Genomic DNA, 23,853 nt, shown 5'->3' with positions numbered 1-23,853 from the left:
GATCAGTCCTTTCAGCTACATTTATGTCACATTTTTTAGAGAGGAACTCTGCTATGCACGGCTTACCTTATACATTACCCATATAACATGGACCTTCTGAAATTTTCTAAATAAGTTTCTTTTTTGGGGAAAATATAGTAAATAATCATGTATAAAATATTTATTATTGTAATGTGACATTTCTGGATCTTTATCATGGTTAGCTCAACTGAAAAATTTAGATTTATATGAAATCTTTCTGAAAATACATAGGACAAGATTAGGACTGGGTAAAAAGGGATCAGAATAGGCAGAGCACAGATTACCTGAGCTATTCTCATTGACTGCCTTTTGGCAGCTGGGTTTTGGTTTGATAATTTTTGGTTTACCATTCACAGCATCAGTGGGTAAAGCTAAAAGTAGAATTAGAAAGAACAGAAAATAAAAAGACAAATGAAAGTTGACGAAAGAATGAAAGACAGAATAAGACAAACAATTGCAGCATAGTAAATTGAAATTTTTTTAAACATTTCCGAATGTGCCGCTAAAGATACTCATAGAAAATATGACTAACTGTATTTCTTAAATCATCTTAGTTATACATTCATCCCAGAACTGCTGTAGATACACCAAAAGGTTTCCACATAACTTTAAGCAAGCCAGTGGCCCTAAAGTGCTTACAAATTACATTACAATGCATTTGATGAGAATAGAACCTAATCATCCACAACTCAACCCTAGGCAGGAGCTTAATGCCCAGGGGATTACAGGGGGCAAATAGATACAACCATGCTGTGTAATCTTATATCATGTCTTGTGCTTAGTGCTTACTATTTGGAGTCAGTATTAGTGGCCACATCTTGGCTTTCCTATACTAGCTGCTGAATCTAAACTGTTTTTAATTTAGGTTGCCATTTATCTATATAACTCTAGACCAAACTTTATTACCATTATTATGGTAAGGTTTTATTATGGGGATTGGTTAGAATCTCTGTTAGAAACAGAAAACAGTAAAACATATTAGAACAAAATCTACTCTCATTGTTTGTACTGAGAATCATTGTCACTTCACAAAAATCAGAGGGAATCACAATTTTACACCTGCCACTGGCACAGGAATACAGGACATTTTTTTAATGGGAACATTTGTTCCAGGTACAATGTCAAAATTAGGATTGTGATTTTGGTTATAGTAAACCAGAAATCAGATTTCCTTTTTTATTAGCTTCCTAGATACATCTCTCTTTTCACATTTGCTTCTATCGAAACATTTTTTTAACACACAAAATCTTACTTGTAGTTGGACCAATTGCTGCAAGCTGAATCCTCTGTCCTGCTGATCCAACCTCCTTTTTGTGAAATGAAGGAATGTATCCTCCTGCAGTGTTGAATGTAGGACCAGCAAATCCTGCAAGTGTACCTTACAAGGAGAATAAAAGCAAACATATTAGCTTTAAAGTTTAATTTCAGGCATGGAAGGGAAAAAGAAAACATACTAACTCTATGCCTACCCAACTGCCCCACCCCCAATTCTCCATCAATGGCTAGATGGTAAATATAGTAAATGTTTTGACTTCCGCTACTAGTCATCTTAAACCACAGCCCAGCAAACTTTTTCTCACCCAGTTCCAATGTTGATGAAGCCACTCATTATTCTGGTCTTGTTACAGCCTCCTTTCCCTCACCCGACTACTTATGCTTCCCATTCAGTAGGGACATCATGAATTGTGAAGAAAAAAAAACCAAACAGGCTATTTCATCTATCGATTACCTTGTGAGTCCGAATTAGGGAGTTGGCAGCAGAGACTCTACAAGGTGCTTGTTTTGCTGGCCATAAAACAATTTGCCTTTCTGATCTCCCCTGCTCTACGCATATCCTGAACATCAAGAACAAAGGGGGAACCTTGATACTCAGGGATTACAGGGACTAGGTTGAATTAGCATTATTTGTCTCAGAATAGAATCCTTCTGTCTTTCAGAAATAGCTCCACAGATCATGTAGGTATAACAGCTGCAATTACTTTGTTTACTATGTTTGCAAGCTGCCAGGGCTTAAATGTGTTGATTTTCTAAACAAGTTGGACTTCAGCTATCAATCTATCAATCAATAAACTTTTTGGTGACTGCTAACACATAATCTTTCAATAAAATATTACATAAAAATATTGGTAATTTAATAATCCATGGAATGGTGGCATACATTTACATTACATTATTTGACTTGGTAAGAGTAAACTATACAACACATCATACTGTGCCAAATTATTTGCTTATCAAGCTGTAAATTATTTTTTTCCCCAGTCTCCATTAAGAACGATTACCTGCATTATTTCTGTTAAATGTTACTCCGCCACTAATTGGAGCGAGAGGTTTGGTGGACAATGCACTGCTCCAAGTTGGGGGGTTTGCTTCCTTATTAGCAGATAACAGTGTTACACTCTTGGGGTTCATACCTCAATTAAAAAATAAAAATAAAATCAATTTATAGTCATATAAAGTGCATACAAAACAGAATTGTTACATACCAAATTCAATTTCACTGGAGCAACAGAAAGATCCTGATTTTCAAAGACTTAATAATGATATTTAGTAAACGAAACTTTCATTTATTATTGTGATTTAAAAACTGATATTCTAAACATGTATAAATGCTATACCCTCCACTAACAAGGGATGTGCACTAAATCTAACCTTTGGTCTTCTTGATTGGCTAGCTAGGGATGATGTAACTCCCACACAAGTGCATGTGAGTTACTTCAAACCCAATACCTGGCAGATGTGTAGATCAGTGTGCATACCAAAGAAGGATGTGAACAAAAAGGTAGGAAGGGTTCATAGGAGGGGGAGACAAGATATGTTAAAAAACCTACAGTGTGCATTATTGCTGTATATATATGGGAGAACCAATTTCATTTGACAAGATTGAAGTTGTACTTAAGTAAGAAATGCTCCAGTGACCTTTAATCTATCATATAGACCTATAGAATATGAGTTGCAATCTGAACCTTATTATGTGGAAAAGGTAACTGCTTAAGTACTGAGTAAGGGACCACTCACTTATTACAAAAATGTCTCATTCACAAAACTGTGAAATCAATGAGTAACATAATGTGAAAACAACCAAGGGACCAAAATATTAAAAAGCAGATGCAAAGCTGAATGGAAAGAGTGAATAAATAGAAACAGAAAACAATTGTTTGCTGAAAGCTGTAAGGTGCTGATCAGTGTTGCCTCTAATGTTAGACAACAGCTTCACCATGTTGAAGATCTGTTAAGGGGCCTAATTTTTGTTGAAATTATGGTAGTATGGCAGAAAAGTGTACTGCAGATTGTGTATGCAGCAAACTACTAAAGTATAAAGATATGGCTTGTACTTTGAAAACAAAATATTAGAAAAGGTCCATTCAACCTCCTTTTATGTCTGAAAAAGTGTGTACAAGCTATTGGCCATTCTGCACTTGTTGCAGAGCAGTTCCTACTTCTTGCTGTAAAATACCCACGTTAACAAGTCATTATTGACACTACAGTAAATAAAGATTACCTGGTAGATATCTTGCTTGTCTGAGGTAATGCTGTTTGGCAGACAACACCTTGCCCGAGTCAGTTCTTGATGCACTCACATTTACACCTTTGTTTATTTCTGTAGAAACTGAATCTGTAAAGCTAAAAATAAACCAGTAATCAATGTACAATGCATTGACTATGACTGTTCCTTTTGAAGTTGAACTACAGGCATTAGTTATATTATGTTGTAGTGGCGTGATAAATGTGAAGTGATGTTTTTTGGCAATGTTTTTACTTGGGAAAGTGGTTAAGGAATGCAGGTAAGGCTGCAGATGAATTGTATGATTCCAGATTTGGGGCTCTTTATTTGAGATTTGGGTCTGGAGTGTCTTGGAAGGAATGACTGGGCCAAAACTTCTGCCCATTTCTTAGGCCAGGATTTTTAGGTGCCTCTGGAGCACCTGACTGATCATAATAGGAAAAGGAATTTACATTTGTGAAGCAGAAAATATGGCCTGTGTGCTGAGAAAGCAGAAGTGCAAGAACCCTAGCTAAGGGTGAGGGGATTCAAAGGTGCTGGAAGTGCCAAAAAAGGTCTCCAAATTATTGGAGCTGGCCAAAAAGACCTAGTGTTGTTCCTTTCACATAAACATATGTACGTAACCTTAAAAAGTTTACATACAAAAAAGAAAGCCATTTCAGGTGCAAAAATAGAACCTGAGGATTTGCGGTTAACCAGGTTGGCGGTTAACCTACTGGAGTGTTTCCATGCATTTTGACCTGTGACAGAACAGGGAAGGAGAATCAGCCAATGGATAAGACCTTCTTCCCGGCCTACTGAATTTTTAAATACATGGACATAAAAAACTTTTTTTTTATTTGCATGAAGTTCACCATTCTGAATTGTAAAAATACAACAAAAAATGTAAGTATTGTGAGTATTGGCAGGGGCACTTCAGGTTTAAAACCTTAAAGCTGCAGATCAATACATTACAGTGCAACACAATATACTCAGTTTACCCGATCAACAAATTCAAGCATATTGTGGTTCTGTAATAGAGAGCAACTCACCCCAAATCGTCATTTTTGTTCTCTTTAACTGCTGTCATGCTGGGCTTCTTTGAAAAAGAAATGCCAAAGTCTGTGTCAAATTCATCCCAACTGTCCTTCAGAACTGATTGCCCCCAGCGTCGTCTTCCATGTTTCACACTAACAGCACTGTTTTGTGGTCCACTTGCTGCTGGTTTCTGTGATGGAGAAACAAAATTCTGATTAGTTAGACTGCATGTTTTCTGTAATCCTGTCCTTTTTCAATATTAAAGACATATCAATATCATTATTTTGGATAGTGTGTGTTTTTATTTGTTTATCATAGAACAATCTCAGATCAACACAAGTTAAGAAGCATTTTAAATGTCTAGGTGCATGTCACAGAGTGATGTTCCAGGGGGCATAGCGATTTGCTTTACATAGTTTTAGTACACACAAAAATGTATTCTTAACAGATAAAATATCATTTTGATTGGATTTCTCACTTAGAAAAATAATACATAATTTTTCTACATACATAATAATAATGTAAATAATCCCCCAGGAAGGGTTCCACCAACCATATGTCTTTGTTTAGTAGCACTCGCTTTTGTCCAGTATATTGTTTATGATTACTGGTTCACTACACCTCTGAAAAGAATTGAGCACTTGTGCCAAATCTTGGCACATTCAATGGCAAACTGGCTCATGGGGAACAAATAAACTAGTTTTAAAGTGAAAATACAATTATTATAAAGAAAAAACACACACATTTCTGCAATGCAATTCTCTTATGTTATGTCACAACAAAGTGCTACAAGTACAGAAAAAAAAACACTGACCTGACAGAATTTTGACAAGCTCCTGGTGTAGCTGACCTATGCTGCATTAAAACCCCAAGCAATGTTATCAACCCTGCCTATTTTACCCTGCTTAACTATGGAACAACTCACCTTCTCCATAGCGATATATAGTGGTTTTCTAGTACAATTTTCAATGCAGCAGAGGCACTTTGCTGTCAGTTCAAACAGGAAGTTAGGAATTTTTTGGCACATCCATACATCACAAAGTGTGCCACAGACCTTCACTAGTTACTTACTGGTGAAATGGTTTTGCTGATGCTGGGTAGAGTCATCGGAGGATGCCTGGATGGAAGCTGGTTGTCAGCTATGCTTTGTGGCAGATGTATTTGCTGGAGGGGCTTGTGTGGAGCAGGTGAGTCATTAGATGTCTTCTCTGGTACATTAGGAGAAGAGGGAGATTGCTTTTTTATCTCAGATGATTGCTCAATAGACTGTGCTGGCTTATTTACAGCCTTTTTCTGTTCTACAGTTTGTGCTGGAGGGCCCAGTGCTTGTCCAACTTGAAAATATGGGTACCTTAAAGCCTTCATACAATGAGAAAAGATTATTTTCATCCATTTTTATTGTTCTAAAGTCACACAATTACTAAAATGTCCACCTCCATTGGCTTTTTAAACAAACAGATACTATTGTAAATTGCAGTAGTTCAAACAAATATTTACACAAAAAGATTAAATAAATCATCAGTGACCAATCACTTATTAAAAAGCTCTGAAGTTTCAAGAAGACAAAATGTTTCATTTGTCTAACTGTAACTTTGGAGCATTAGTATTACATTTGGAGCAAAGTATTACATGAAAGCTCCTACCAGGCAACATCCACTTTTCATATACTACAGATATTTTACAGATATTTTCCTATGTTTCCTATATTTTCCTATTTTTGTAATCTCTTGTTTTTCAAGATTTTTTCTTGTGATGGAGTTTTTTAAAGTTCACTTTTTTTTTTATTCTACAGTGTTACTCTGGCTATACAATAACAGCAAAGCCTAAATTATACAAATTCAATCATATGATAAGAGACAAAAGAGAAATACATTTATCTATTGATTTCGTGTTCATATTGGGAACAATAAATGAACAATATTTGGCATTCAATTAAAGTTGAATTGATGTTGTTATGGCATATTATGTTACAGAGCAGCCAAACGGCCAGAAAAGGAAACGCATGGGAAAAATACAAACACTATTTAATGATGATGCTCACAATTTATATCACATTGTTACTTTAAAACAGTTTTTTCATGTTAAGTGATTTAAAAAGGATATCAAAACTCCCAGACCTTTTTTTAAACTAAAGTAGTTGAGCAACAATAATTTTATCTGAGTTCAATCAAAGCAATTGTACCTTTTGGTAGTTCATACCTGGCCTGAATACAAATGTTTACAGCAACAATTTACAAAGCATTCTGCATTTTTTCAAAACCTTAAGGCACCCTTCAGTCTGGGAGTGGTGAACATGAATCTTCTACCTTTTAGTGGCCATGCCAATACTGAGGTTTGCAAAAAGCCTGTTATAAGCTTGAAAGCAGCAGTCAGAATAATCATTAACCACCCTAGCGTTCTAATTCTGTCAGTTTTTTTATGCAAAAAGCGATCCTATTTTTTTTTTTGCATAGAAATTTTTGTTTATATTGTGGGCCTGTAATTCTTAGGATTAACTCCCAGGTATGATAATTATATTTATTAATTATATTATAATCATAAATTATAATATAATACATATTTCTAAATAATAATTTTAAAAAATAATGAAATAATAGACAACAATGTAATCCTAAAATAAAATAAAAAAAATTAAAAATGTACTTTAAACTGTATTTTTATTTCATGTTGTGTGGTGTTTTTGTACTGCAAAAACCATTTAAAAGCAGATTACATTGTAATCTGTTTTTAAATTTTCCTCCCAGACACACCCCCCAATACATCACCACTTGCATCACCCGGAAGTTGACTCATCCTCCCGGGTGATGCGAGTGGGGATGTCCCGCCTGCTTCACACAGACACTGGAGCTGCTGCTCTGCATCTCCAGAGAGATGCAAAGCACAATGCAGAAGTCCTGCATTGTGCTTCACATCTCACTGCAGATCCGAGCAGTAAAACCAAATTCCGGGGGTGACCAGGGGTTTGCTTTTGCTGCTTGCATCTGCAGTGAGATGTGAAGCACAATGCAGAAGTCCTGCATTGTGCTGGGCATCTCACTGCTGATGCAAGCAGCGGCGTGGCCGGGACCTGGGTGGTATTTAAAAGCAGATTACAGCGGGACCATCAGATCGCCGCTGGAGCGCGGGGCAAAGGTAAGAGGGGCTTCTAAAGTTACCCCGAGTGTGACTCGGGATTACCGCTTTTTGCATGTACAAGCCACCCCGAGTCAAACTTGGGATTACCGCTAGGGGGGGTTAAAGTAGATCATTTTCGCTATCCCTAAGTAGACCTAAACCCAATTTTACCTAACAATGAACTTCTTTAGTTTAAATCTTTAAACATACTAATTAAAGCATGTTAGATAAAGGCAAAAAACTGTTAATTATGCCAGAAATTTAGTGAGCTGATAACTTAATTTACAGCAAAGTTATCAGTCGGCAATGTTCTAAGTTTCCTCTAACAGGGGGAGACCCCTGTACCTCTAACACACTTCCTGTCCCAGGATGACATCACTGTCCCCTATAAATACAGTACTGTGAGTGAGTTAGAGTGCTGTAAAAATCCTAAATACCTGACTAGCTGTGGGGCGCTTCTTGGGGTCCCACTGTAGCATGTCTCGCATTAGTGTTAATGCCTCTTCACTGGCATTGGGGATCAGAGTTTTCAAATTTATAGGGACACACTGTGGAAAACGGAAATTCATAGCTGATGCAAGTTGATATCCTTCAGGCCAGTCACTCTGTAGAGTAAAAGTAATGTTTTAATTTGTGTAAAATGCCGGATATCACATGAAAGTGTGAAAAAATGGAACAAAATATTTACTTTCTTTGGTGTACCAAGAACTTGGCAAATTTTAAAGATCTCATCAACCTCACTTGTTCCAGGGAAGAGAGGTCTAAGGGTATACAATTCAGCCATAATACTCCCAACTGCCCATATGTCTATGGGAGAGCTATACGTTAATGATCTCAGCAATACTTCTGGAGCTCTGTACCTGTAAAGAAAATAACAGATCTACAGTTGGACAAATGTCAGCACAATATATTCCTGTGTGGAGAACACAGCTAATACCACACAATATTGGCAGTCCAAAAACAGGTGGAACTGACATACTGATAAAGAACAAGATGAATATCTAAGGTCAGGGTTCACCTCAATTAAATTAACAAAGTGATTCCAGGAAGCAGAGGATTGCACTTGTCTTTCCAAATATGAACAATTGCTTTTGGATAACAAAGATGTGCAAAGACAAGTTTTACTTTAATGGAGGGACCAGAGTCTGGTTGTATCTAACTTTCCAAACTCCACCACCACTCATCAGGCTGTTAAAGTTTGACTTACCAAGTTGAAATTTACACAAATCTATACATGCTCCCCCATGACATGTGTTGCATGATAATGAGGCAGGGGGAATGTCTCATATACCTACATACCCCAAATACTGGGATCTTTCTGGGTGTGGGTTACAGAGGAAATAGGTTCAGTATGCTTCTGAAAAATATAGGTTAACTTGAGTCAGCTAAGTATTACACAATCTCTAAAATCTCTAAAAAAGTAATCACATGTAATGCTTTGTAAGAAATCATTTCTATTGTATTTTCAATCTACTGAACATAATAGATACACTAATGTTTGCATTACAATTCCAAATTTCCATAAACTTACCACCGGGTAGACACATAATCTGTATAGGGAGGCTGAGATCGCAGTTCTCTCACTAAGCCAAAATCAGCTATTTTCACAAGCTCTGGACCCATACAAAGAAGATTTTCAGGCTTCATATCTCGATGAAAAAACCCTGTTACAGTAAAAGAAGACAAGGTATGAGTAAGGAACATGTGCATGTTTAACAATAAAAAATAATGCAGCCCTACTTGAGTGTTTTCCCTTTCCATAAATGCCTTATTTTTAGTCACATGACTACTACAGAAGTGTTAATTCTCTATTACAGCCCTCCTTGCACAGCAGAGCCGTCTTCTGTTGATCACCGGTTTTGGTAGTGTCTAAATACTTTGGGGAGGCAGCGATGATGAGCCAGCACATAATCACCTACTTACCTAACCTTTTATGTACCTCCCTTGGAAAAAACAAGGGGGAATACTTAACAGACAGCTCAGAGTCTTCTGGGGCCGATGCCATCAAATACATGATAGCGCCAATCTCTAGCATTTGGACGTCTACACAAAGGAGGATTTTATAGGTAGGTAATGTATAAAATATGTTACATGCAGATATATTCCTATGGCAAGGCTGTTGTTGATTGTCTGTTGGCAAGGTCTCAAATACAAATAAATAAAATAATAGCACTATAGAAATTTCAAAATGGACAAATCCACATTAAAAATGTAGGAAAGGATCTTAAGACGTTCTAATAATGACCTAAGGTTATGAAAGGAAGGTTGTTTTTCTACATAAAGTTCTAAACTATTACAAATATATTTCATAAAGCAATACCCTATTGAAGTTCTAACAATACAGCAGTAATAAAAAGGCATAGCACATAATAAAGCATACAATGATAAAAAAAACAAAACTTCAATAACTAATACTAAAGCAGTACACAAATGAAAAAAGCACTCTAAACGCTTACCATGCTTGTGTACAAAAGCTAAGCCTGAAAGCACCTGAAACATAATGTTCCTTATTTCGCTCTCTGTGAACATCTTATTCTCTCTGCCAAGAGTGTGATTTGGGAAAGCAGTAGCAGAAAAACAGAACAAACAGGAATGAAAAGAAAATGAAAATCAAAAGGCCAGTTGATACCATTTAAAAGTCTTATCAAAAAACACAAAACTCTATTCTTGGGGATATCTGTATCCTTTGTTTAAATGGCAAAATAAATGTTTCAATACATTGGGCCTGATTTATCAAAGCCCAAGACTAAAGACGATAGACTATCATGGGTGAACCTGGGTGATCCAGAAAACCTAGAATGGGTTTCTTAAATCACTTAGAAAGTTTGGTATGTGATCAGTTTCTAAGAGATAGGATTCATGACTACTTAGGTAGTGTTGCCGGGCCTAAACATCTAAAGATTAGAAGAGGATGAAAAGAAAAGTGGCCCTTTAAGGCAGTATTATTATAAAATTGATTAAAATCTTTTATTTATATTCAATAAAATAAAATAAAAATGTCTTAACATACATACATATAAGGTTTAGTACTCTGGTCAATATACCAAGGTCTGAACTCCCCTGAGGAAGCCCACGAGGACGAAAGGCGTCAGGAGAGACCATTAACAAGAAAATCACCTATATTGACCCTCACTTCATTGGGGTTTGGTGTACATTATACCCAAACCAATGTAATGTATCTAGATTCATAATGTCAGAGTACTAAAACATTATATGTATGTATGTTAAGACATTTATTTTATTAAATATAAAGAAAAAAGATTTTAATCGATTTTATAATAATACTGCCTTAAAGAGCCACTTTTCTCTCCTCATCTTCTCCTTATCTTCTTAAATCACTTATTGGCAAATGTTTTCAATTCTGGACCAGATCTGTACCAGGTTTACCGGATCATCTAGTTTCACCAAAAACTGTCTATCAGTTCCAGGCTTTGAGAGCTTAAATAAACCAGGACCATTGTGACAATGACCTATAAGGCAAAGTAGCATCTGCCTACTATTCATCCAAATGGTATCAATGACCCTTTCTGCATGCTGAAGCAAGAAAAAGAACAGTATAAGTAAATTATGTATAGTTTGGCATCATTTATAACACAACTTTACATTTTTTGACACTATACTCAGAAAATAGGCACTGGTTGGCAAAATTCCACCTAAATGACAACTAACAAAAAAACGGTATCTGAAGAGGTTTTGCACATACCACATTCCATAAAATACTTTTCTATTTATTTAGTAAATCAACTTCACTGTCTCAGTAAAGGCAGTAGCGCTTTTAGATAAGACAATGGCTGCTTTGCATGTGTAGCCGGTAGATTCACTTTCTCCTGTCTATCCCTTTTTAAATAAAATAAAAATCAAATGGGGAATATACATTCTCAATAGAAACCAATACAGAGGTTAGTTCTAAATTTGTAAACCTACCGTGCTTATGGATAAAAGCTAGGCCTTGTAAAATCTGATACATTATGTTTCTGATGACTGACTCGGGAAACAATTTATTTCTGTGAAAAGACAAATTAAACACTTCAATAATGATACAAAGGAGCTAGTGTAAAGTCTTAAGCTACATACACACTTCCAATTATTATCGTTGGAAAACGAACGACGAACGTTCATGCACGATATATATGAACGATCGTATAGCACCGATCCTGCACATAGAGTTAACGACACGATCGTTCGTAGATATTGTACACACAATAGATACGATCGTTTGAGCGATAGAGGAACTATGTGCACGACAGGAAAGTGAACGGACGTTCGTTCATCACGCATGCTCTGAACATGGGCGATCAACGAACGACCGTACACACGAACGATGTTCAACGATCGTCGTCCAATCCGATCCGTCGGTCCGGTCGTTCGTTTCCAGCGACTTTCCTCGTTCGTCGGCGTCGTTGGTTACTTTTTTACGAACGATTTTTTGCCCAATCGATCGTTCGTCGTTCGATTGGAACGATAAAAATTGGAAGTGTGTACGCACCTTTAGGGTACATAGAGTAGCTGCATTTGCCATATTTGCTAGGCCTATGGCTACATGCTTAGCAACCATTACCAATACTACACAAAGCACCAGTACTACTTGTCTAAATTATTTGATTATTTTGCCCATGTTTTTGATAAGCAATCTGAAATCAAAGACACTTGTTAGATGTATCTCTAACTGTACATCGATAAGAATATGCCAAGACAGCCATTATTTGGTACATATGACCACAAACTCCTAAAAATAATTATCCAAAAATGCTTTAATTAAGAATTAAAATATTCTCTGGTGGAGAATTGACTGTTGCCATTGAAAACCATGGACCCGGAATTTTCTTCACCAGAGAATATTTGCTGAATGTCAGATAAACCATTTTATAAATAGTCCCTAAAGTCAACTTTATATGGAATTTAGGGGTTCACATGTTATAATTGCTTTACCTTTCAGTTGAAAGTTAGTTTAACAAGGTCTCATCCTATTTTGTATTTTTTTTTGGATTATAGGGTTAATAACACAGGGAACTAGGCTGATAATAAAATGTAGGGTACACTAAATTTATTCTTTATCCTTAGCTTCTGGAGGCGGGCATTATTAGTTAAATACACTCAGTGCCATGTGGTTGGAACTAAAAAAACAGGTAATCTAAGTAATCCTCCAAAAGGGTAACATGGCTGGTCTGCTATTGGTTATTGAATACTTGAGTTTTAAATGAACAAAACCACTTCCAATTTGAGAGCAAATTAAACTGTTTACTATTGAGGAGGTGCGGTTGCTGCTGGAGCTTACTTTCTACCTATTGTCCCACTTACCTGTTCACCCACTGGAGTCTCCTTCAAAATATCTATGAAATCTCATGATCAGGCTGGAGCTTACTTAGGCTAAAGATCTTCTACCTGCCTCCATATTACATTGTCAGGACCTATCAATAGGCCACTTAGGCACCTGAGAGCTGTATTGTGGGAGGAGGGGGAGAAAAATCATGTTTCCACACAATTAGTAGATTTAAGGTTTTCTTCAGGGTTTTATTGGGTGACAGGGGAGCATGTGAAAAATACCTGTGTAAGGCAAAAGTGTAAGGGTACGCTCAGCAGTAAATTAGTTGCTTTGTGAGAAATAAACTAGGTAAAAATAATATTAATAGTTAACCTCATTTGATCAGTAGAGTGGAATATACGATTGATCCTACCTCTCTTTCATCAGCTGATAAAGATTCTCCTTCATATATTCAAATACGAAATAGAGTTGATCATTTTCTCTGATAACCTCCTTTAACTTGACCACGTTGATGTGATTAAGTTTTTTCAGGGACTGTCAAAACAATAAAAAAGTATTGAGAGATATTTTCCTATATATCACTAAAAACTTAGTACAAAGAACTTATATTTGTATGTGCACATGGAAATATATAAACTTCATATGTACACATTAATCCACAGGGTCAATGTCAGTTTAAACACTTTTTTTTCCCTTTTGTGTCACCTGGCCAAAAATGGAGCGCTCACAGATTTGTTCGGGTGAGCTGGTACCTGGACGTGTGCTTATTTGATTATCTGTTGCCATTCAATCAGCTGGAACCAGTCTGGCCATTCACCTCTGACCTCTGGCATCAGCAAGGCATTTTCACCCAGAAAACTGCTGGATATTTTGTCTTTTTCAACCCATTTTTTGTAAACCCTAGCTTAGCATTTTCTGAAATACTCAGACCAGTTAACCTAGTGCCTATTACATTGCAAAATTCAAAATGACTTAAATCACTTTTATTCACCTTTTTAATGCTTGGTTTGAAGTTAAGCAGGTCATCTTGACTATTTCTACATGCATGATGCATGGAATTGCTGTCATGTTATTGGCTGATTAGTTAACTGTGTTCACAAGCAGTTGAAGAGGGGTACCTAATAACTTAGCTGACGAGTGCAAATATGTATGTGTGTGTGTGTGTGTGTAAATAAATATATATATATATATATATCTAAAGTTAGTTTGTGCTAATGTTAGCAAGGTGGTCATGGCAGATAAAAAGGCATAAGATATTTATATACGTTTATGACAAAAAAAAAATCAGGTGCACAATACAATAGATCATAAAAGAAAATGATAGAAATTTCCCTGAAATAGTTCTGTATCTTGCTAAAAAAAAATAAGGAAATGCAGTAAAAGCAAACTTCTTGACCGTGTAAATTAAAACTATATGTAGACCAAACTAAAATGCAGTTTCTTCTATGATACTACCTTTACTTCTCTTAAATTCATACATTCATCCCAAGAATAGAACTTCCTTTTCATCCTGTAAAATAAAAAGCAAAAACAACCACTTATAATCTGTCTTATTTATCAAAATGCCTCTAATGTTGAATAAAAAGCTCTATACTCCTACTATTATTTTTCAATGCAGGTTCGAATTTGTTTGGTTGGTTGTTTGGCAAGACTGTTTATGTAAAGGGAACATTGATAATTGAAGTCTAGCATTGCTTTGAATAGGGAAAACACACAACACAGCACTGACACTAAAATCACTATTGACCCTTCTACCTCCAAAACATGCTTACTTTTTGATGGCCACCAGTTCTCCAGACTCATTGCTTTTCCCCATCAGTACATTTCCATATGTACCATCTCCAAGCTGTTTCATAGTTGTGTACCGATTCATTGTGAGACTGTAGTTTTTAATTCCTGGATGGTAAAAGTTTGTCTGTAATCAACCACTAATAACAGTTGAATAGTTTATTTGACTGAAAAGAATATGAATGGGAACATTTTGTATCTCTGTGTTAAAATGACAAGACGAAGACGGAAAATAAATCCAAGTCCATTGATTCTGCCATTCTAAATAGTATCTGAAAGGGAGAAAAGAAAAAAAAAGTAAAAAGTCAGCATAATGTCATACAATTGTTACCTGCTCTATTTTTATTGGTATGTGGAAAAAAAGATGGCTGGGTTAGATAATTTTCTGGTCAATTATGTTTTTGCATTTAAATAACAAACATATTTTGTGACTGTATGGCAAACACACCATATGACAAGAATCAGCTGTATTTGACCCGCTTTTCCTGTGGATCAAATAAACCTTAGAAGGATATGTTGCATTCAATGAAATGCAGAGCTAGACAAAGCAGGTCAAACAAAGCCTCTGAACTACAATGTGCAGTGCACAATGACCTGCATTTGTGATGAGTTCCAAACACAAACCTAAAACACAACAAATTACCACCCATGGACACCTTACCTTATTGTGCTGCAATTTGTAGGAGCTCATAAAATGGCTACTGTAAATTAAGCTCTAAGAATACAAATTTTTACTTCTTGAATTCTCTCAAAGTAAAAATGACACTGCGCTGTGAACTAGGTCACTAAGGTAATGGAGAGGGGGGAAAAAAAATCACTTCAATAGTCAAAAGCCATTTAGAAAGACTTAAGGCTAATTCTCACAGGCAGAGAGGTGCCCCATGACAACTGTAAGCTTTTAGCTTTAAACTCCAAGCAAACATAAAAACACACACACATTATTACTGCCCTCTATTCATTATTATAATAATGAAAAAATATGGTCCTATTTATATATTTATAAATTCAAACAGTATACCAATTTGTATGTGATTTTGATTTGCAGCAGAGCTCAGAATGTGTAAGGAAGAAACAGCACAGGAAGACAATCAGATGTGCTGATGCACTCAATTGCTACCAAGTATGAGGCTAAAAAAATTGATGCATAGACTGGAGGGCAGGCAGGTAAAAACATCTCTCTTGTATCTATTCTGTACATTTAGCTACTTGCATGGGTTTGGTTCTAATGTAGTCCATTTATAACAGCCACCAATCTACAATCTAAAGCTGCACACACACGTGCAATTATTGTCGTCCCTTGCATTAGGATCGTTCGTTGTGCATCGTCCGTGGATCTGCCAGGACAGTCATTCGGACAATGGACAACGGGTGCTGAACACACGGCCAGTTGTCGTCCGATATCGGACGAGAAACATTGGACATGTGTACATAGCTTAAGAATCCAATGAAGGTGCTCAGATGACAAATGCCAAGATACACTGTAAACAAATCACATCAGACCAAAAAACACATTCCAGCCATTGTTTAAAAAGAAGTCGGACACTAGAACAGTGACCAAGTGTTTCTTGTTTATTCACTTAAACAGTGGAAGCGATTTGTCAATCAAGGCACAGAGAGAGGGAGCATGACAAGGAGCTGTGTTCTACTATTTCACAAAGGCTTACTGATGCTGGCCAAACACTAGTCAGATCTTACCAAGCCTTCGGTGTATATCCAATCAGATACATCATTACACTGCAGCTTGCCCTTTCCCTTAAAACTAACCGACCTCCCCTTCACCAATATCCACCTATCAATATCCAATCGTTAGCATGGACACACAGAACTAGGACAATGAAGACTGTGGTGCTGAATATATACAAGCTGCAGAACTGTGGCTGTCAGATCTCAGTAAGTTTAGCTTAGGGTATGGGCCAGGCAAAGTGGGGAATACTGCACTAAGTCTTTATTATACTTGATTTAAAACTTTAATTGCTACAACTTTTAGATATAATTGGCCATCAATGAAAAACATACAACTATCAACTGTCCTGCTGTTTAAAGTTCCACATTCATATAATATTTTCTAATGAACAATACCAGAAATTAAATGAACCACTTAACATCGACACATATCGGTGTTCTCTCCAGCCCCTTTTAGCCGGGGGCACCGCCCAGCACTTTTCAGCAACCACCCGGCTGTTTTTGGGTGGTTACTCATGAGTTGGGTCGCAATACAGGGGCCACAACCCGTCGACAATTTCTTACCACCCAGCTTAAATACATTTCTGGGTTGAGCACTGTATATGTATTGTTTGGCATGAACATACCTTCTTGGAGTTCAGCTGTAATAAATTTCAAGTTTCTTAACTACTAGGGAAATTATGTATCTATAAAGAACAATTGTAGTTTCCACATAAACTATATAATTTTTCTAAGTGTGCTACAAAACACATCTGTAGTACAGACAGCCAATAATTATATTCCAATTATAGTCACTGGAAATGATTGTTACTGATCATCCCAGCAATATTAGGATTAAACGAGACCTGCAAGGACGGTGCAGTTTTTTCTATGGAGAATGAGTTGAACTAACAGGTGGTGGTCCGCTGTGTAGCAATCACTCCTTTCAGTTTATTCAGTTATTTAGTGATCCAGCAGAATCACGGAAACAATGTTATAGACAGCTGCACAGATGGTATATTTTCACCCAACGCAATCAGAAAAGTTTATCCCAGGCAGCAAAAGTCTATACATAGCTAAAGACCTCTGCTTTTTCTGTGAGGGAAGCAATCCAGCCATTGTCCTCTCACCCCCTCCGAGTAACTACCACAACTCTGTAATCATCAACTCTTGTGCTCCCTGGTGATTGCAGCGCAGGGACATGTCTGATTGCTGTATTGGTGCTGGGGGCCATTTACATTCAAAATGGGAGGACATTTTTTATAATAAGTACCTAGCAGTGTGTTAAATTGTAGAGTTTGTGTGGATGGTTGTGCAGATCTCAGTAGCCATGTACTTACAGCACATGAAATGCATGTATTTCAACTGATTTCTATTGACCTCAATACACAGATCAATAGAAGAAAACATGGGGAACCTCAAATATTTACCATGCCCTACTTATATTATTCAGACCAACTAAATACAATTTGATGCCAAGTTACATGTGTTTGTATGCATACCGCCAATCTCTGGGATCCCAGAGAAACTGTTGCTTATAGACTCCTTCCAGTCCAACATGTTTTAGGTGTGTTGAATGCCTAGTCCCATGCTGAACCCATTGATTTGATCTATAGACCCCTTCATTAGTACTGTACTAAAAACAAAGTAGGGCCTGTAAAGTAAGCACCATGGCATATACAACAGAGGACGAAGTTGACACTCCTAGAAATGTCTGATGGAGAAGATTTCGCACCAAGATCATGACGCGAGCACAGGGACTGGGGAGTAATACGTTATCGTTACAGTTTTCATTACAGCAAGGTATTTTTTTAACTTTCACTGCTACCAACAGTTTCTTCAGTAGATAAAAATAGATTTATCATCTGTATATTTAAGTGTTTCAAATGAAAGAGTAAGATATTTAGAAAATTACAGTAAAGGATATTTACTATATACCAGAATAAGTATGCCAACTTTTAGCCTTCGTTTGCATACACAAAATGCAGCTGGAATGCTTTCCACGCTGTACTTTGTATACTATGATGGAAATGTTTCATTGCCATATTATTTAGTATCTCTACCCTTCTACAAAAAATGACTTTCTGTACTACTTCTGTATTCTGTATTCTTACAAGCTGTATTATGGTCTTGAACTTTAAGTCCCGGCTGTGACCTAGTTGTGCTCACTCAGGCGCTGGCTAATAGACTTACACCAGCTAGACAAAGTTACAATATATGATGTTATCTTTACCTTGCTGATATCCTAAGTAACTTGGCATGGACGTAATCTTTAATTATCCTTGTCATTATATGTTACAGTGTGTTCTTGTGGCTGAATAATCCAGTAGTAAACATTACACATTGCTCTTTGGTCATATAGAGAATAGAAAACATACACGTAAATACTGTAGGTAAAGAAAGCTCAATAACAAATATGGGTCCTGACTACTACTACGCTTACTTCACAGTGTTTTCCTTTGTAATTTTTTTTTTTATTTCACTTGCAACATGCCTCTGGACTAGTTCGCAAGTTTGACAACTTCAGAAGAGTTAATTCCCTATCATAGCCCCCTTCATTGTGCACAGCATAGCCCTCAACTCTTTTCTGAGTGTCTAATACCTGTCTGTGTTGGCCCAGCTTTTTCACCCTACCTCTTACCAACTTGTTTATTTAGCTGTTAAGAAGAAGCAAAGATAATACAATAGAATGTCACTTAAGTGACAGCTCTTACGCTGCTGCCATCACATTCAAGATGGAGGCACCCTCCAGCAGTCTCAGGACTTCTGGATGTCTACAGCAGGTAAAAAAAACAGGTCTAAAATATATATAAAATACACAAGGTAAGGTAAAACTGTTGTTAAAATAAACAAGGCCTTCTAAGTATTTATATATTCTTATCAAACAGCAAGCATGGGTGACCATGGCAACACCCCAAAGTAATACAAGTGATGCAGTGTTATAATATTTATCAGTTCACCTGTACAAAGAATAAAGCAGAACATCAATTTCATTTGTTCTTGGTGCAGAATGCATTCTAGTTTGAAAAGACTAACTCCATGTAGGCGTTTAATTCCAAGATCAATCATTTTAATTGAGAAAAAAAACAATCCTCCCAGGGTGATCTATTGCGAGAAATCTCACCTTTATTTGTCCTGAAGAAATATCTGTTTCAGCTTGTCCTTTGCAAACATAATCCTGGATGGGAGTAACTAATTCATTATAATTAGCTAGTGCATTTTGCCTGCTCTAATGAGGAAAGATGCTGTGTCTGCATCCTTTTAGAAGTAATTAACCCCTAGGGGGTCCCCACCAAAACTGAATTTCTTATTGCAGGGTGTTCTGTCAGATAATCTACCTGGTTAGATTTGACTTTCAAGCGAAGACTTTTATAAAGAACAGCAAGTTCATTACACAACCAAAAAACTTTTTAGGTCACATTTATGGATGTCTCTAGGATGCAATATTAAATCTCATTTTTGACAGTTTTTAGATTAAAAGGGTTCAATGTTCAATATTAGACCACATGTGCAGAAGGTAAGTCTACATGTTATGCTCTGTAGCCATACAGCAGAGCTGAGATCCCAAAATTATTTTTTTATATTACAAATATTTTTGAGGGTTTAACAATTCCTATATACATGCATGTGTTTTCATTTGTTAAAGCTTATGTGAAGTATAAGATTGAAAGATGACTTCCACATCATTGGTGCTTCTATATATGTTAGAGTTCATGTGATTGTAAAAGCCCTGTTCAGTAGTGGTGGTGTTAGTGGCAAGGGGTAGTTAGTACTCATTAAACCACTTCTTGCTGTCAATTAGGATGGGCACTGTTGCCATTTGCCAAACTGACTATAGAAAAACAGATACACCTTGCATCAGAACAGCAGCCTGTAGATTTTATTAAAAGTGACCACACTAGGACAAGTCTCCCTTAGTGATTAGCATAGTCAAAACTACAGAAAATACTTTAAATGGAGCTGTCTATGGAAGGCCTCATGTTATAGACTATATGAGAGGAACTGTGCTGCATTATGCATTCACTTTATAAAATTGGGCTATTCTACTAATCAGCTGTGATGAGAAGAAAATCCAATTGAGATCAGTCTGTCGTCAGACATAATGACACACAAAACAGTAATCGCTTTACATAAGATTAGGATGATTATCTAAAGGACAAATAGAGGACAACATACCACATGTTCATATATACACTTTTATGGAAAAATGCATGGTCAAATGGATGAAGAAGCACTGAGCTTGCACAATTATCATTTAATAATCAGAGGTAGTGTATCATTTGTGCCCAATTTTACTGTCGAAAGTCTAAATCAACAGAAGACAAAAAAAATATGTATATATATCATTGCATGTATATTTAGCCGAAACCAGACAGAGTTCTCTATATATTCTACACCACCAGTAATAAAATACATAGACAAAATATTGAAGCTGTTAATAATGATTTTATTATACATCAAATCTTTTTATATCTGGATTCTGATGTGTGCGTCCAAAGAAGTACCTTACAACTTATAAGTAAAAGAGAAGACTAAAGACTCACATGGCCACTAAATTAGGTGTTTTGGGCACTTTTTTAGGGAGTGGGAACACGAAAACATTAGTTACAGGGGGTGGGGTTTGGGCCATTTTTTGTGGATGCAGGACAAGCAGATTATCTCCTTCAGCAAATTATCCTTTATCAAGTCAGAAGCTCATACTGTAATAATGAATAAGTCTTCTCTGCTGATTCACAACTACCATGTAGAGTGGTGGTTCATTGTACCATGGGCCTTTTTCTGTCCTTTGTCCTTAAACAGTTTAAAGGGCATTTCAATTCTGTAGGTAATCTATACTTACTGCTACCTCTAGATCAACCAAAGGGCTGAATGGGGGCCACGTCAAGCCAGCTTAGTAAGAAGAAGACCCAATGTGGTATTTTGGAAATAAAGGCTCTCCAGCACTTGGCAGAGCTGTACATGTATGATATTTGTGGGAATGTGGAGGGGGATAAGTATCTGACCAGGTGGTGTGCACTCTGGGGGAGTTTTATTCACTATTTGTACTTTTACTACATGTTGCAGTGGTAACACAGGGCATAATACATCTTCTAGAGCACAGCAAAAGCCATCTGTGTTCAAAAGGCCCTTTCACAACCGTGGCTGGCAGCTCTGTGCACACACACAACAAACTGCTTCAGTGTGTCGGCAAACCACACTATGGGTAACTAGATTTGTATGTGGCTGAGGTGCAAATCTTCAAATAACAACTGTGCAGCAAAAAGCGACTTTTTGGAAACAGCTCTGCAATCTGCTGTGGCACTTGAATAGGAGAGGTTGGATTGCGGTTCAGCCGACATCAAACCGCTGCTTTTCACTGCAGGTCCAAATAGCCCATAAATCTCAGTACAGAACCAAGTAGAGTATAGAGGGATACAGGGCACTTTGCTACCGTTAGCTTTGAGTATAATTTAAGCTTAAACTACCGTACATTTTTTTTTCAGCAAAGCAGTCAAAATGTGCCTAGTAAACAATGAAAGGAACAGAGAGTAAACAAAAAAGAAAGAAAGAAACCAGAAAGTAAAAAGCCCACTCATATCAACCCAAGAGAAAGACATATAAAGTGTGCAAGCTGAGCTGGACAAACACCTAACAACCCTATACACATATTCTGGTATTAGGGATCTCCATGCTGCTGGCAAAGCTTGCTACTGACTCCAATGAACATTTTATGGTGACTACTAAAGATGACATCATCATAGTGCATCCCTGTGATATCAGAGATGTACACCCGCTTCCCCCCCACAGGTAAAGGGACATTTATACTACACCCCCCAACAGGTAAAGGGGCATTTATACTACAACCCCCCAACAGGTAAAGGGGCATTTATACAACTCCCCCTCCCAACAGGTAAAGGGACATTTATACTACAAACCCCCCCACCAGGTAAAGGGGCATTTATACTACAACTCCCTCCCAACAGGTAAAGGGACATTTATACTACAACCCCCGACCAGGTAAAGGGGCATTTATACTACAACTCCCCCAACAAGTAAAGGGGCATTTATACTACAACTCCCCCTTATTCAAAAGTGTTTTATTCGGTACATCTAGAACAGTCATTCTTCTTTATAGGAACAGGAAATATTAGTGTTATCTACTTAAGGGGGGAAGGGGTGGGTTTAGGGTTGTTAAGTACATAAAGGTCTTCAGTAAACAATATTGAAGTGTATATGGTAATAAAAAAAACATAAACAATTAACAAAAAGTAAATAAATACAAAGGACATCCAGTCCGTGTAAACTGAGAACACCGCACAGCACAATCGCTTGGAAATTACAGACAGTTCTGTACAATACGAGCTGCACACAGACACAGGAAATAAAACACAACCATCAGCCCCATATTTTCCTCTCACCTGTTGCTTCTGAGCTTGAGGGGCGCTCTACAGTCACATGACTCACACCTCACTTCTCCTGTACCTCGCAATGTGTGACTCGTCTCCCTGGCAACATCATACAGCGCAGGTGGGAGGGGCCACACTGGTAAAGCTCTCCCTGAAAAAGGGCGGAGAAAGACACCGAGTACTGAGCGGCCTCTTGAAATTGTACTACACTAGGGGCGTGCACAAACGGGCGTGTATAATGACGTCATTGTCAGCTCAGCGTGTTAGCTGTGAAGGCTGCATGTCATTTACTGTAGCCTAACAACTGTGTGCAAACCTTCATGTCTCCAGTGGTTGTAACGACTTGAAATGTTCAGGGACCTTCTTGGCTATTAATACGCAACAGCCACCTATAGCTTTAAAGGATTTATAGATATGGAGGTCACAAGTTTAAAAACAAGTGGAAATACAGCATTGGGGTATCTGTTTCTAAAGCAGGCTCACCGAGGAGCCTGAAATTCAAAATGCAAATTGTAGATCCTCTGAGCTACTTACATAGCAAGGAGCATTGGGATGGGGCCCCTAAATTTATACATACCTGTCATTATACTATAATGTACAACATAAAAAGCGCTACTTATCGAAACACACTGTCCTGATACACATAACTGGTAGCTTCAAATACTTGAAACACAATTTTTCATCCACGGGGAGATGCAGATTATCACATTTTTCTGCAATCGTGGTAATGTACAGAACCAATATTAGAAAAAAGTTGTCTCTGTCCAAATATTTATGGACCAAACTGTATATACTGTGTATGACACAGAAGTGACTGGAGCTAATGAGACATTGAATGGCAGAGCATTGCACAGACATTGCACTATAAGACTATAGTGACAGAAAAGCTACAGTTCACCTGTCATAGGAGAATTATGTGCTGCACAAGAAAAAGGACTGCCCTCCCATCCTCACTGCCTCCCACCCCACTCCCCACTTTTACATGGAGCCTTCTCACTCAGAAAGACATCCCCAGCATCCCTGTAGACGTGCAGCCAGGCTTTTGCCTTTCCCTTTGCTTTTGCCTTTGCGATCGCCTGTGATGTATGAGACCGGGATGG

General features: G+C 37.3%; 1 protein-coding gene across 5 annotated transcripts in view; it reads right to left on the bottom strand.

The window, feature by feature from the left end:
• The window catches only part of MAK (male germ cell associated kinase), a 28,564-nt gene extending 5,657 nt beyond the window's left edge, over window positions 1–22,907 (bottom strand). Inside the window, exons 1-14 of one of the 5 annotated variants that reach the window (XM_072411709.1) lie at window positions 22,766–22,907; window positions 14,690–14,977; window positions 14,373–14,427; window positions 13,330–13,451; window positions 11,579–11,658; window positions 9,186–9,318; window positions 8,343–8,514; window positions 8,092–8,259; window positions 5,612–5,899; window positions 4,555–4,730; window positions 3,521–3,642; window positions 2,301–2,432; window positions 1,274–1,399; window positions 306–392 (exon numbers count right to left, since the gene is read on the bottom strand). In XM_072411709.1, coding sequence (XP_072267810.1) covers window positions 306–392; window positions 1,274–1,399; window positions 2,301–2,432; window positions 3,521–3,642; window positions 4,555–4,730; window positions 5,612–5,899; window positions 8,092–8,259; window positions 8,343–8,514; window positions 9,186–9,318; window positions 11,579–11,658; window positions 13,330–13,451; window positions 14,373–14,427; window positions 14,690–14,790 — 1,762 coding nt within the window. In that variant the 5' untranslated portion in view covers window positions 14,791–14,977; window positions 22,766–22,907. Of the gene's footprint in view, window positions 1–305; window positions 393–1,273; window positions 1,400–2,300; window positions 2,433–3,520; window positions 3,643–4,554; window positions 4,731–5,611; window positions 5,900–8,091; window positions 8,260–8,342; window positions 8,515–9,185; window positions 9,319–10,110; window positions 10,194–11,578; window positions 11,659–13,329; window positions 13,454–14,372; window positions 14,428–14,689; window positions 14,978–22,765 lie in introns of those variants that run through there. The other 4 variants (XM_072411708.1, XM_072411710.1, XM_072411711.1 and 1 more) reach the window with 4 other exon arrangements.
• Window positions 22,908–23,853: the final 946 nt, after the last annotated feature.

The sequence above is a fragment of the Pyxicephalus adspersus genome, chromosome 5 (genome assembly GCF_032062135.1).
Source record: "Pyxicephalus adspersus chromosome 5, UCB_Pads_2.0, whole genome shotgun sequence".
Classification (NCBI taxonomy): Eukaryota; Metazoa; Chordata; class Amphibia; order Anura; family Pyxicephalidae; genus Pyxicephalus; species Pyxicephalus adspersus.
This window is presented reverse-complemented; position numbering and strand designations above follow the sequence as displayed.